The sequence below is a fragment of the Doryrhamphus excisus genome, linkage group LG17, assembly GCF_037039965.1.
Source record: "Doryrhamphus excisus strain RoL-2023G ecotype Guam linkage group LG17, RoL_Dexc_Guam_v1.1, whole genome shotgun sequence".
Lineage (NCBI taxonomy): Eukaryota > Metazoa > Chordata > Actinopteri > Syngnathiformes > Syngnathidae > Doryrhamphus > Doryrhamphus excisus.
The window spans coordinates 1,904,202-1,917,792 of NC_136373.1; the positions used below are offsets into that span (position 1 = coordinate 1,904,202).

At 38.9% G+C, this 13,591-nt stretch overlaps 2 protein-coding genes across 5 annotated transcripts in view; one reads left to right on the forward strand and one right to left on the reverse strand.

Annotated features, from left to right (window-relative positions):
* Positions 1–13,591, forward strand: part of LOC131137224 (voltage-dependent calcium channel subunit alpha-2/delta-3-like) — a 92,978-nt gene that overhangs the window by 68,096 nt on the left and 11,291 nt on the right. For all 4 annotated transcript variants that reach the window (XM_078797905.1, XM_078797906.1, XM_078797908.1 and 1 more), the window contains 4 exons: positions 11,555–11,616; positions 11,808–11,852; positions 11,938–12,000; positions 13,316–13,386. In XM_078797905.1, the coding sequence (XP_078654031.1) occupies positions 11,555–11,616; positions 11,808–11,852; positions 11,938–12,000; positions 13,316–13,386 (241 nt within the window). The remainder of the gene's footprint in view (positions 1–11,554; positions 11,617–11,807; positions 11,853–11,937; positions 12,001–13,315; positions 13,387–13,591) is intronic.
* Positions 961–9,018, reverse strand: lrtm1 (leucine rich repeat transmembrane protein 1). The gene is made up of 4 exons (XM_058084915.2): positions 8,429–9,018; positions 5,008–5,392; positions 4,722–4,927; positions 961–2,692 (listed from the first exon to the last, which is right to left on the reverse strand). Exons 1-4 carry the CDS (start codon positions 8,433–8,435, stop codon positions 2,175–2,177), a joined length of 1,116 nt encoding a protein of 371 aa, XP_057940898.1. The 5' UTR covers positions 8,436–9,018; the 3' UTR covers positions 961–2,174.

A 13,591-nucleotide genomic window follows, 5' to 3' on the forward strand; every position in this document is an offset into this window, starting at 1 on the left:
TACCCCCCCCCCCACCCCCCTGCTCATTCCTCTGGACTCCCCCAGACATCTCTTGAGTCACAACATTGCTGAACATGCACACACGGCCACGTGCACAAACGAACACACACACTGTGCCGGAATATCATTTACGGTGTATGCGTGTGTGTACGGTGGCGGTCACATCCTTCGCCACGTGCATCGGATGTCAGGTCGACCATTAAGATGTTAAGACCAACCTCATCAGTGAATATTAATGGTACGTCTCATTTTCCTGCTGTTTTTTGACTATGCACACTGATGGTGTGTAAACCATTTCATAATGTGATTAATCACATTTAATCACGCGTTAAAGGTGAACTGCAATTTTTTTTTTTTTTAAGAATTTTGCCCATTATTCACAATACTTATGTGAAACATGAACACATATTTTTTTACCTTTTCTGTGCATTACAACACAAAAAAATGAGTTCCTTTCAGCTAGCTTACAATACTGTCATTGGGATACACTTATTTTGACTATGAAGAAAAAAAACATCTAACAACGTTTCATCGTTTGATATAATGATAACATATAATAGTTGCAGTATCTTGCCGTATTTCAGTGATTTAAAACACTACCAAAACCCGGCTAAGCTAACTAACACGACGCCGCTCTAATCGCTAGTCAAGCTCAGCGTCATTCACACACGGAAGACGGAATACCGAGCTCTCGATTTCGAGATCACTCAAGACGCGCATTTGCCATCAGCAGTTTTCACCCGAGGACTGAAGAACATGTCTTGTGCTGGAAGACACAGCCATCCCAATGTGAGCGGAGATCGTAAGTGTTGTCGCTGCTGTTTTTGTTGACAGAACTAGCATGCGTCGAGAAAAGAGGTTTTGGTGGGGTTTAAAAATTTATTTATTTTAAAATTTATTTTATTAAAAAAAATTTTTTTTTATTTTTTTTTATTTTTATTTTTTTTTAAATTTGGTTTTAAATCATCAAAATACTACCAACTATTACATGTTATTACTGCATGTGTTAATGCATGATCGGATCGTGTATATCAAACGATGCAACATTGTTAGCGTTAAAATAAGTGTATCCCAATGACAGTATTGTAAGCTAGCTGAAATTAACTCATTTTCTTGTGTGGTAATGCAGAGAAAAAGGAAATACATATGTTATTATCGTTCACATAAAAATTGCGAATAATGGGCTAAATTCTCACCAAAAAATTGCAGTTTTTCTTTAAATAAAGCATATATGCAACAATGATTAACATTTGGGAACATTATTTTTCAAAGTGTGTTCAAGTTCAGGATATGCGAAGCGCATAATATTTTAAACCTGCTAAACTAACTATGGTCTTTCCTTCTGTATACAAGAATAATTTCGGCGCACCCGAAGTTCCCATTTTTTTGTGTTATACAAATGTGTCAAAAAAAGATCTGATCAATATAAATACTGCAGTCAGGTCAAATGTTTCCATTTATTTTGTATAATACATACTGAAAGACACTTCTACCTTTATGTAGTTGCCATGACTCACATATAACATCTCAACCGACTGGACAGTAAAAGTTTGCATTTGTGTCGACGCCATTTTGTGCAGCAGTACAATAATCAGCGTGAACCCGTAAAAGTTGTGGGGAAACAACAAGGCTGAGTCCAAAGTTTGTTATTGCTTCGGAAAAATGTACCCATCGTCCCTGAATGAGTTTGTCAGAAAAAACTCCGTAATAAAACATAATTTCTCTGCAAAATTATATCACATTATTAGGCACAAACAAGGAAGTTCTCTTTAAATATGTTCATTCGGCCAGCATAGACACAACACAACTTTTTTTTCCCTCATTACAAAGATAACGGAAAACAGCTGCCTACTTTGAATTGAAAACTATAATCAAATACCAGAGATTTACTAAGATCTACAAATAGAGTAATAAATATAGCGATTTGCATCTACTGTATCTGTGATATGCATCTTTTTATTTTCTTGAGAGAAAATAGTCTTTTTTTTTTATTTCCAGTTCTTCTTTAGTGCATAGACAAATACCTGCGTAAGAGGGTTACCCAAGTTTCAGAAGATGTCACAAACTCCAATCACACATTTTCTCACACTCGCACATGCACAAACACACACACGGGCATCCAAAGATGATTAGGTTAAAGGGTTGAGGCCCACGTTTGAAGTTCTCGGTATCTCCTACGCAATAGCATTCTCCAGTGGTTCCTTTTCATCCTGTGTGGTATGCTGGGCCGCACGCGCCGCTGCCAACTCCTCATTCTTCTTCAGCTCCCGCTGATATTTAGCCATAATGGCGGCATATGCGCATCCGTACACTGCGGCGGCGAGCATCATCAGGCAAACCACCCCGCACACAACACCGGTGATGATTACTGTGGCGATGGCGTGGCGCAAGTTGACTGGCCGGTGCCGTTGCTTAGGCTCGCATTCTGGCAAACTTCCTCCTGCTCCTCCTCCGCCACCGAAGCCCTCCCCCATCGCCATCGGGACATGGAGCGTGTGGCTTGAAGGATGAGCGTGGTTGCCGTGGATGTGGCCTCGCAGCAGCCGCTCCGACTCCAGATGATGTATGTTGGCAAACAAGTAATGGTAACTCGTGGTCATGCATGCGTGGAAAAGCTGGTAAGGGACCTTCTGGAGGTCTCTGTCCCTCATCTCGACGGGCTGGGAACAAAGCACCTCATCCACTGCGCCACCTTGAGAGCGGAGATATACATCATCAGGTTTATTATAATCACTGACCTCAGACGCAACGCCGCTTCAACCGGTTCATGGGCTTGTGAGGCGGTGTTAATTAATCTAGCACTTTCCGGAATTGGCCCTGTGAAGTTTGTTATGATTGACGGCGGGACTTCAGCGACCACCCTCTGTGTTCCTCCGTAAATCAGAATTCCAGACGACATGCTGCTCGTCACTACATATTCTTGCTCCAAGGCCGATTGTTCTGTTTCTGGCTAATTATAATTTGCAGCCTTAAAAGAAAGGGTGCAACATGCAAACCAGCTCCAAGTGAGTGTATTTTGGTTTCGTAATGCTGTGCATGTCGGGATAAATAATCTAGCCTGTAATTTAAAACTTAATCACCTCCATAAGCTCTTTATTTGTCGTTTGCAGAGGGTATGTCGTACAAATGCTGGGTAGTGTAAAACACAAAAACTGTAAAACACTTAAGAAATATCTTAAGACCAGTCCCCCCATTGGAGTGGTCAAAACATTATCACTTCCATAAATCTGAGATTTGCCCTTCTGGTTTGGATAATTGTAAATCTCGATCACTATAATTGCAGATATACTGTACTACATGCTCGTACTGGTGGATGGTGGCTTCAAAAATAATATACAGTTAGAAATCCTAACTTTGAATGCTTAAGGCGCATGGTGATTTGTACGAATTTTGTTGATTGTCATTGAATGCACCTATTCGGGACACTCGTATGCCTCGGTACCACTGTGTAAATGTCAGTTCAAGTGCTTCAGTACATTCCCGCAAACAGGACGTATGTGTGTTAATCGTGTGTTAATAATAAACACACAAACTGAAAAAACACTTAAGAAATATCTTAAGACCAGCCCCCCCACCGGACTGGCCAAAACATTATCACTTCCATAAATCTAAGATTTGCCAACCATGGTTTGGTTAATTGTAATTTGTCCTTTTTTTTGTTAAAGAGCACTTCTCGGTCACTATAATTGCAGACATACTGTAACTTCCACTGCATAGCACAGTGAATATTGTAGTAGTGCATTTCTCGGTGTAAAAACTTGTATATGTACACTATGTATTTGTTTGGTACACAACCTCTTTCAAAAGCAAAGTTCATGCTCGTACTGGTGGATGGTGGCTTCAAAAATAATATAGTTAGAAATCCCATAGTCTTTTTGAATTTTGTTGATTCTCATTGAACGCACCTTTTCGGGACACTCGTATGCATCGGTACCACTTCGTAAATGCTTAAGTGCTGACGATGACGTAGTCCGTGACCGTTCCAATCACAGCGACAGTAGATATAAATAACATTGGACTTGTCGTGAGAGCGATCTGCCAGGGATTTGAAGCTAAATTTACCAATCAAAATACTCGTTTTTTTTTTGGGCCGCACAGTTGGTGAGTGGTTAGCATGTTAGCCACACACTCGGGAGATTGGGGTTCGAATCTCCATTGGGATCATAGTCCAGTCAAACAGGACATATGTGTGTTAATCGCACATCAATCGTTCTATCAATGTGTTCTATGGGAATTAAATCTATGTTCTTGTTTTCTTTTCAGATCGATTATTTTGTCTGAAATTTGGAAGCCCTAAAAAAAACTCGTCACGTCACACATCACCCACACAACTAAACGTACTACAGTGTCTGCATTCTCCCGAATCTGTACTGAGGCGGTACTAATCCTCAGATTTTGCCCACATTCCCAAGTACAACGGTTTGGGACCGAGGCTTTAGCCGCTGCGACGGATGATCACATCGCCAGCCTCAAACTCAGCACACCGTGCCAAGTGTTCAGCCTGGAATGACCAAACTAAAGCTTTTTAAAGCGCCATCCCGGTGAGACATTTTGGAAAACTTACTGTATATCACTCTCACAAAGACAGGAAGTTTTTATTCTGAACGCGGAGGGGATCGGCGTTGTAAAACCAGGAGCGGTTGATATCGGCTGATACTCATCATATTGTGTTAGTAAAGGAATTGATTATCTGTGGGAATTATTGTCCAAACGGTGCTCACCTTTGTAGAGGTAGGTCTCCAGCCACAGTTTGAGGCCGATAAGATGGCAGTCGCATTTCCACGGGTTGCCTCGTAGAGTGAGGCTGTCCAGGTGGCCCAAGGCGTCCAGCAGGGTTCGGTCCAATCGCGTTAGCCTGTTGTGACCGAGTCCCAAGTGGCTCAGGTTCCTCAGATTATCTCCCAAGGCTCCGGACAAACCCCACAGGCTGGGAGGAGACAAGCACCACGGCATCAAATTAGCAAAATTACTTTAAAATCTTACTCGGATTTAGATGTGATGCCTAACCTGTTGTGTGAAAGATCAAGGTGTGAAAGCGAGTGAATGGGTCCAAACAACCGCTTGTCAAGCTCCCTCAGGCTGTTGTAGGCCAGGCTGAAGCGCTGCAGAGTTCTGAGCCCCAGAAGAGCAGTTGGGGAAACAGATGTGATGGAATTATTTGATAGATCGAGAATGCGAACCAGGGGTATTTCTCGAAAAGCCATCGATCCAAGGCCTCTGATTCGATTGTCTTGGAGATATAATTCTTGGGTGTCTGGATGTAATCGGCGGGGAATGTCATACAGGCCGCGACCCCGGCAGTCCACGACTTTGGTGTTTGCGTTGCAGCTGCACTCTTTGGGACAGGCTTGTGAGTAAGAGAGGAGGGAGAGGAGGCAACACGCCACTAACACTGCAAAGACAGAAACAGTGATTATAGATTTGATTAAAACCGGTATCAAGTCTGTTTTTTATCCTTTATTTTGCCAGCCTAAAAACTCATTGAGATTAAAAGTCTTTGACAAGACAATCGGTGACCAACACAAAAGTCCAACAACAAAACAGGTCTCCAGGTCTCACTCGCCACGTATACATGGACCCAAATATTCCAATTTCATTCTGTTTATTTGCTCAAACAGAAAGAATTTAACCTTTGTATACACCTGATTCCGAAAGAAAAGTGCCAATCCGAATGAACATACAATCAGATTCCCAGGGGTCAAACGGGTCTTTGTCGCATTTTTCTTCTTCTGTTGTTTATTGGCGGTTGTTTAGTTCATTCTCAGCCAAATATGTATTTACAAGGTTTTTCAACCCAACCAATCGCAGCCAAAAGACGCATTCATCTGTATTTTAGGAATTTATTTTGTTTGGGGGTTTTTTTTGATGAAGAGATGATGATGCAACTTCACAACAGAAGAGAGCATGTTGGTGCAGAAATGCATTTTATAAGAACTCCGACTGCAACTTTCCCATAGAAATACACTCTGCACAGCAACTTGGCAGTGAAAAGGAGTCTTGCAGCGTCGACGAAATTACATATTGAGGGGAAATTTAAACGCATTCACACGCTATTGTGTTGTGTTGTTTGTAGTTGTTTTTATATTTTGGTTAAATATACCATATTTTCTGGACTATAAGTCGCACAATGCCAAAAATGCATAATTAGGTAGAAAAAAGTCTCACTGGAGTACAAGTCGCATTTTTTACGTGTAATTTATTTTCCAAACTACTTGACCAAAACAGACATTACGTCCTTTTGAAAGGCAAGTTCTAAGAATAAAAGAATAGAGAACTTTGTGTCAAAGTGAAATTTAATCTTGAAATGTATCTTTTCACAAAAAGCTGTTTTTCGCATGTTTTTTTGTTGGGAACTAAAATTTTGCTAAAACTTACATATGTTCTATGGGTACTACTGCTGATTACTAAATGACGAAAAAAGGTAGAAACAAACTGTGTGTCTTGAATAATCAGTCAAAATGACCAAAATTTTTGGTTGTTCCTCAGGGCCCCCCCGAATGATTAAATACTTTACATAACATAAAAAATCTTGGTATTTTTAAGATCCTGTTTTTCCAAGTTAGCACAGACAGCACAAGGTTGAAGATAATAAACAAAAAATATGATGCTCTCGCCCACCCTTCCAGTCTGCTTAGATACGGGACGTCAAAGTCCATGACGTCAAAGTCTCGTACTATAACCCCTCACCCACTCTCTACCCACAAACAAATCCATACACAGCAGATATTGGGTGTCTGATTCCTTTGAGTTGCTTCACATGTCCATTCCTCCTGGAACATTACAGCAGTATTTATAGCATTGGCTTGGACCAGCTCGAGGCTAAATGAAATGAAGTTCAAGCCCAAGCCTGGGAATGTAGCCGGCTAATTCAGTGTATTTACGGATCCTGATGTCATAGACACAGTACACCGTGTATACGTTTTGACGCTGCATTTTTAAAAATGGGAACACTGCAGTCAAATTAGGAAGCATTACGGCTCATTTCTAGATTGTAGGACCAGTATAGACATAGACTTTCCTTATTATCATTGCACAATAACACAGCAGTGAAATTGCCAACGAAATGTCGTTGCCTGGCTCCCGTGTAATAATAAATAATACATAATAAATAATAAATAATAAATAATAAATAATAAATAATAAATAATAAATAATAAATAATAAATAATAAATAATAAATAATAAATTTCGAATAAATTATTATTAACAAATAATAATTAATAATAATAATAATTATTATTATTAATTTTCATTAATGAGGATGTGATAATTTATTGTAGATTTTTTATCATCTTGGTGAGTGCAATTTATTGATGTATATTATTGAAGTAATTAGATTACTATTCTATTTAACCTGCACTAAATACCGTAAAAATAAAATGACAATAATAATAAAACGGAAAACACATTTAGTCCAAAAACATTGTCGTTTTATTTTTATGGATCTAATCTAATCACTTCAATAATATACATAAGTAAATTGCATTCACTAAGATGATAAAAAAAAAACTACAACAAATGATCACAACAACAATACAGAACACAGACACTGTGTATACAAATATACAACGTTTGTGCAGCACTTTGAGTGCAGACTACTGCTACAATGGTGTAAACTAGTTAATACTACATGCAAGAGTCTTGTATGAATTCAGCAAAATTAAGTCAGTGTGACAACTTGCTTGTGTTGTAATGCTGACATTCAGAATTCCGGCGTTTGTGAATGCAACTGGCCATTAATGGTATTGGCGGTTAAGGACAAAGTGTTGTGTAGCTGGTGTGGACAGAGAAATGTGTCTTTGAGTATAAGAATGTCGACATGTTAAGGTCGGAAATAAAAATTTGAGCATTTTGACCTGAGAAATTTTACTCGAGTCTCATTTTTGACTCATATCGCTTCCACTAAATTAAAATTCGAACCAATATTAGGCACAAATACTGAAGGTTTCAGTACAAATCCCTATTTGTCAGCATATCCTCATAAGTATATTTCCTTGAAAATGCACTATATATATATATATTTATATATATATATATATATAAACATTATATATATATAAACATAGCGCTTGTGTGGCCACACATAAACACAACATCAGCTCAGTGGAGCGTTGCGGCTCCAGAACGAGGTCAACACTGGAGAATGGCTCTTTGCTCTGATGAGTCCCTCCAGCCCCCGAGTATACATGTTGTAATGATGTGCACACACACAACACACAGCAAGTTAGCTTAGCATAAATGTCTTGATTTTTGGAAAAACAATGTGAGCAAAAGCGCAAAAGTACAGAGGTAAACAAAACAGTTTGTTACGTGTAACTATTTTTATTCGGAAATTATTTAAATTAGATGCAGCCATTGCTGCGTTACATTACTGTTTATGCATGTAGAGGTTGTATCCTACCATATTAATATCGAGTAGTTCGCTCACCTTTCATATCTGCTCGCCGTCCTTCAACCGCTTGAGTTTTGATGTCCTTTTTTATCTCCACTTTCGGGTTCGAGCGACCGACCCTTCTTCAGGATCCATTAGCCGTCATTAAGGCTGAGATGACTTGTCCCGACTCTCATCTCGGTACGCTGACATGGTCAGTGAGTGGGATTTTAAAATAAGCCCAAAAAAAAATAAGGCTTTGAAAAAAAACGTGTGTTGCTCTCAGAATCCCCGACACTGCCTACGAGCATGAAACCCCATCAGAGGAGCCGGATCAGAACACAGAGCTTAGTGCCAGCCAGAAAGACAGTGTGGGAATCACTGAAGCTCTCGCTTGCTCGAGCGCTCTCTCCCTGTCTCTCTTTCTCTTGCTTGCAGCCTGTTTCTTTCTGTCTCTTTTATTTTCCATCACTCGTTTTTTTGTGCTTTGACATATTTTTCTCTCTTCCCTTTGCCTTGACGTTGTGTTTTTCTTCTCGAAATTGTACATCCTCTGCTTGCTTCCTCCCCGTGTCCCTATGGTCGTATCTGTAAATGTGACAGTGTGTCGTCCCCCGGCGGACAGCTGTGCTTCTTAACTCTCGGGGTCCACATGCAATTTGACATTGATGGTCTGGATGGATTTGTTTGGGAAGAGCTTGAACGAGGTAGAAACGGATCTGGGATCCGGGGTGTACCTTTGCACAAATGAAACGTGAACTAGATAATCCTCAGACGCTAATATGCAAGCACCAGGGGCACAAGGTGGGGGGTGCAGAACATGCTCTCGGCACAGCAGGGGGAAAAAAAAAAATCATGCACAAATGCACACACGTGCATGCACACAGTCGGTTTTATATTAAGCTGTTGCTGGGAATCGACATTGGATGTTTTTTTGCATGTAGCGTAAATGGATGGACCGTTAAGCTCTCTTGGGTCACTTGAAGGTGACGCAAAAAATGGTCAAAGGATGAGTGATTAATGATTATTATGTTTAATATGACCTTGGATTATGACCTCCTTGCTATGGGCCTTTCTTTGTCCAGCCTAGTTTTAGCTCAATGCTTTTGATTCACGCTGTCATATTAAATCATTTAAGTTGAGCTTGTTACGTAGACAATCTTTGACTATCTTACACTAGAGCAAAGCCTCTATATACTATTTTTGATAGTATGATTGATTTTTTTTTTCTTCTTCTTAATTTCAATACTGGAAATGCCAATATAACAGTACTATCAGGCTAAGTGTCTTTTACCTTTGATAATGTATTTTTATTTTTTTTCTCAGTCATTTATAAAATAAAAAATACACATATACTTTATTTTACATTTTTTATCAAATTGAAAAAAATGGGTATTCCAACGGTACGTCTTTCCCAGTGACATGTGACGGGTCAGGCATCATGAAAAAAAAAAAAAAAAAACTAAATCATTTTTTTTTAATAGTATAGTATGATTGATTGCATAACAGTATGAGTGGAGTCTATAAGCATCTGACCCAAGCGGAAAAAAATGGAACTAATACAAATGCAAATAAAGCTACACCTGATATGACCGTATGATTTATGTTTCTTCGGCAAAACCTGAAGGGCAAACTACCTGATTTGTCACTCATTCAAAAACCCATCAGCGTTGTGACTTTTTTTTTACAAAGCATCGTTAGCATTTTTTTGACATGATATAAAATGAAGACACAAAATTCCGACTTTCTCTCATGTGCGTATTTGTGTGTCTTTTGGCTTCTACAATCCCTGAAGAGAGTTCCAATTAACTGGAGGCTTTAAGCTGGTTGTCATCTCTTCCTGCCTGGGATTGTGCTGAAGGGATATCGGTGATGAGTGGATTTGGAGTGGATTTTATGACTCTTCATCTTTGTATTCATAAACCCAGCTCAGCCCATATAGACTGCATGCCCCCACATTTAAAACGTGAATTCTACGCTATAAGGCAGAGACCTCTTGAAGGAAAACTGCAACTTTTGTGTAATTTTGTCCATCAAACCAGCTACCACGAGGTAGCTAACAATGCACATAACTTTTTTTTTTTTTTTTACCTCTACATCTTTTGCTGAAAGATACAGCCACCCCAGTGAGAGCAGACATTCTAAGTCAGTGGTTTATTATATTGTCCATGAAACATTTAATACTAGTACTACATAATACTGCTATGCGACTGCTTCTTTTTACCTGTAATGCACTTTGACAGATTCCCATTCATTTATGCCTGAGAACTGACAGTTTCCCACCATTCTGTCCTTACAACTATTCTGTTGTATTTTTAGGGTAAAAAAATATATATATATCTACTGTATATGTGTTTTGGCATCATAATCTAGGCTCTGTTTCCATTGCTCAGCATCTTAAATTAACTTTTCCTCCTGGGTTTTCCAAGTGGGTGTAGAAACGGTGGGCTGCTGAAAAGATCTGGCGAAGCTTATGACAAGACAATCTGCACCTGTTCCTCTGGGTGACAGCTAAAAACAGGCCACGGCAACACAGTACTAGCCTTAACAATCACACAAAGTGCAAACCTGATTTTATTTCCTATTACCCCCATTTTCAAGTAATTATGTTTATTATTATTTAAAAGTTCTCAACCTTTCATAACAATCGGATACCATCAATTCTCTGAACATTACAGGCTCCACCCTCTCCTGGTTAAGGTCATACTTCACAAACAGATAACGATTTATCAGCATTGACAACTGCACCTCTTCCACTGCTCCTCTATGACATGGTGTCCCCCAGGGATCAATGATTTGTCCACTACTTTTCATTCTGTATTTGCTCTCCCTTGGCAACATCAGCCTCCGCTATGGTCTCCACTTTCGACATCCAACCCTGACTAACTGCCTCATTGAAATTAAATCTTGGATGTACTGAAATGTACTTCAACTCAACTGAGACAAATCAGACATATTCATCATCGGTCCCAAATAAAAACCATTAAAAAAATATTAATTTCACTCTTTCTTTTGATAACTACACTCTGTCGACCTCCGCCTATATCCACAACTTTGGTATTTTCTCTATGGATCGTCCTCCAAAGTTCTCAATAAACATCCATACATTCTCACACCAGCTCCTGTCCTCCAGAAGCTCCATTGCATATTTAATTGAATTCTACTGTGTTTTCTATTTTTCAGCCGTGGGCATCCAAATGAAACTAGATTTCTTTCAGAGGAAATTCTGGACAGCCAGCAGACAGGTACACACAAAAAAAGCAAAAAAACATATTTTTAAAATCCTCTATTTTCCCACAACCTATGAATCATGCTAATGTGCTTCAAGCTTTTGTCAATGATATGGATTCATAAGCAGTATTTCCATTTTCACCCGGCAGGGGAGCTTTATATTCTTAGCCTAACATTACAGCTGCTTATATTTCTCCTTTTTCAGTGTGCCGCCCTTGATGGAAAGTGCTCCAAAAGTTGTGATGATGAGGTCTGTTTTTTATCCCTCTGGTGTTTTGTTTTTCTTCTGATTTTCAAAAATTTGACTTGAAAATGTTTTTTCTTCTTTCCAACAGAACATTAATTGTTACCTCATTGACAACAATGGCTTCATTCTGGTGGCAGAGGACTATACTCTGGTGAGACTTGCATTTGTTATATTATAAGTCATAATATATCAAGGAAATATAAACACCACAGCGGAGTGGGTGTGTCTGGAGGTGGGCCATGGGTGGAATAATAAAACAGACAAACAAACATAATAAAAAAGTCTGTTTTTGCGGGGAGCATGAATGATGCAAAGAAATACAGCTGGAATAGGTGCATATGCTGGAAGATCTAGAAAGCTTTCTGTGCTTTCTGTTATCGTGTGTGGACTCTATAGGAGTCCACAACTAAAAGTAATGGAGCCCTCATAATTGAGAGTGTTCGGTGACAATTGTTTTTTGTTTTTTCACATACTCCATATCACAATTTGCGTACCCCATTTTGGAAACCAACAGCAGTGATTTTCAACTGGTGACCCTAGACCCATTTTGTGTGACAACTTGTAAGTAATCAAATTTTAATGTTTAAAGGGGACCTATTATGCTTATTTTTGCAGACTCATATAGAGCAGCTACACACAATAACCCGCACAGAAAATGTTGCAGATCTTCCAGAATCTGCACCTATTCCAGCTGACCAAAACGGTCTCTTTTCATTTCTTACACCTTTCACGGCCCACCTTCGCTGTTATTGGTCACACACCCAAACTGGGAACAACACTTTCTAATTTAGTAAGTTCAAAGTACTGATACTATGTGGGACTGCATAACGGCAAGATTTAATGCTAATGAATGCTAATGTGCATATTTGTCTGATGAAAAAGTCTAGGCTGTATCTGTATTGTTGTTACTGACATAGTTATACACAATAAAACATAAATACGATAAATTAGATCGCTATCATGTAACTATGTTTTACTGATGTGTCGATAAGTAGCTAGTACACTGCTAATTTTAGCTAATGCTAACGTTGCTAGCGCTGTAATGACATGATCCGTAACGTTGCTGTCCTTGGCTATGCTGGCCATTAACTAGCTAGCCGTTAACAAAATTTTAGATCACAGTTTGAAGCAAAAAATTATCCCATTAAAACTCGTTATTTGGAACACTCATATGCAAAGGTACCATTTGTAAATGTACATTAAAAAAAATACCAGCAGTGTTTCAGTACCTTCGCATTTCCCTATGGCAAAAATTTACTAATCAAAATACCGCTTTATCTCTGTTAATTGTGCGTCAAAAAAATTAGTGCAATTAAAACTTTGACAGCAATAATATATATACTGTACATGCTTCAAGTCAAATGTCTGAAAGGGTAGGCGACCGCCACAGAGCTACCAATACTGCCCCCAAGTGGATAACTCAATACAGATATGGAATATTAATTACATTTTCCTTTTGTCCTAAGACAGGGAATTTTTTCGGAGAAGCAGAAGGAGCTGTAATGAGTAAACTCCTGCAGATGGGATCTTTTAAGAGGTAAATTGTTGGTACTTTTAAATTAATATGTAAAATGATCTCACATATAAACATTCTCAGTCATAATATACTGTAAGTAAAATACGAAAAAAATCATAAACATTACTTGTGTGATCTGTTTGTGAAATCTTCATGCACGGTTTTATTATTTGGGTCCACATAGACAATTACAACCACATTTTCAAAACTTTATTCAGCATCCCGC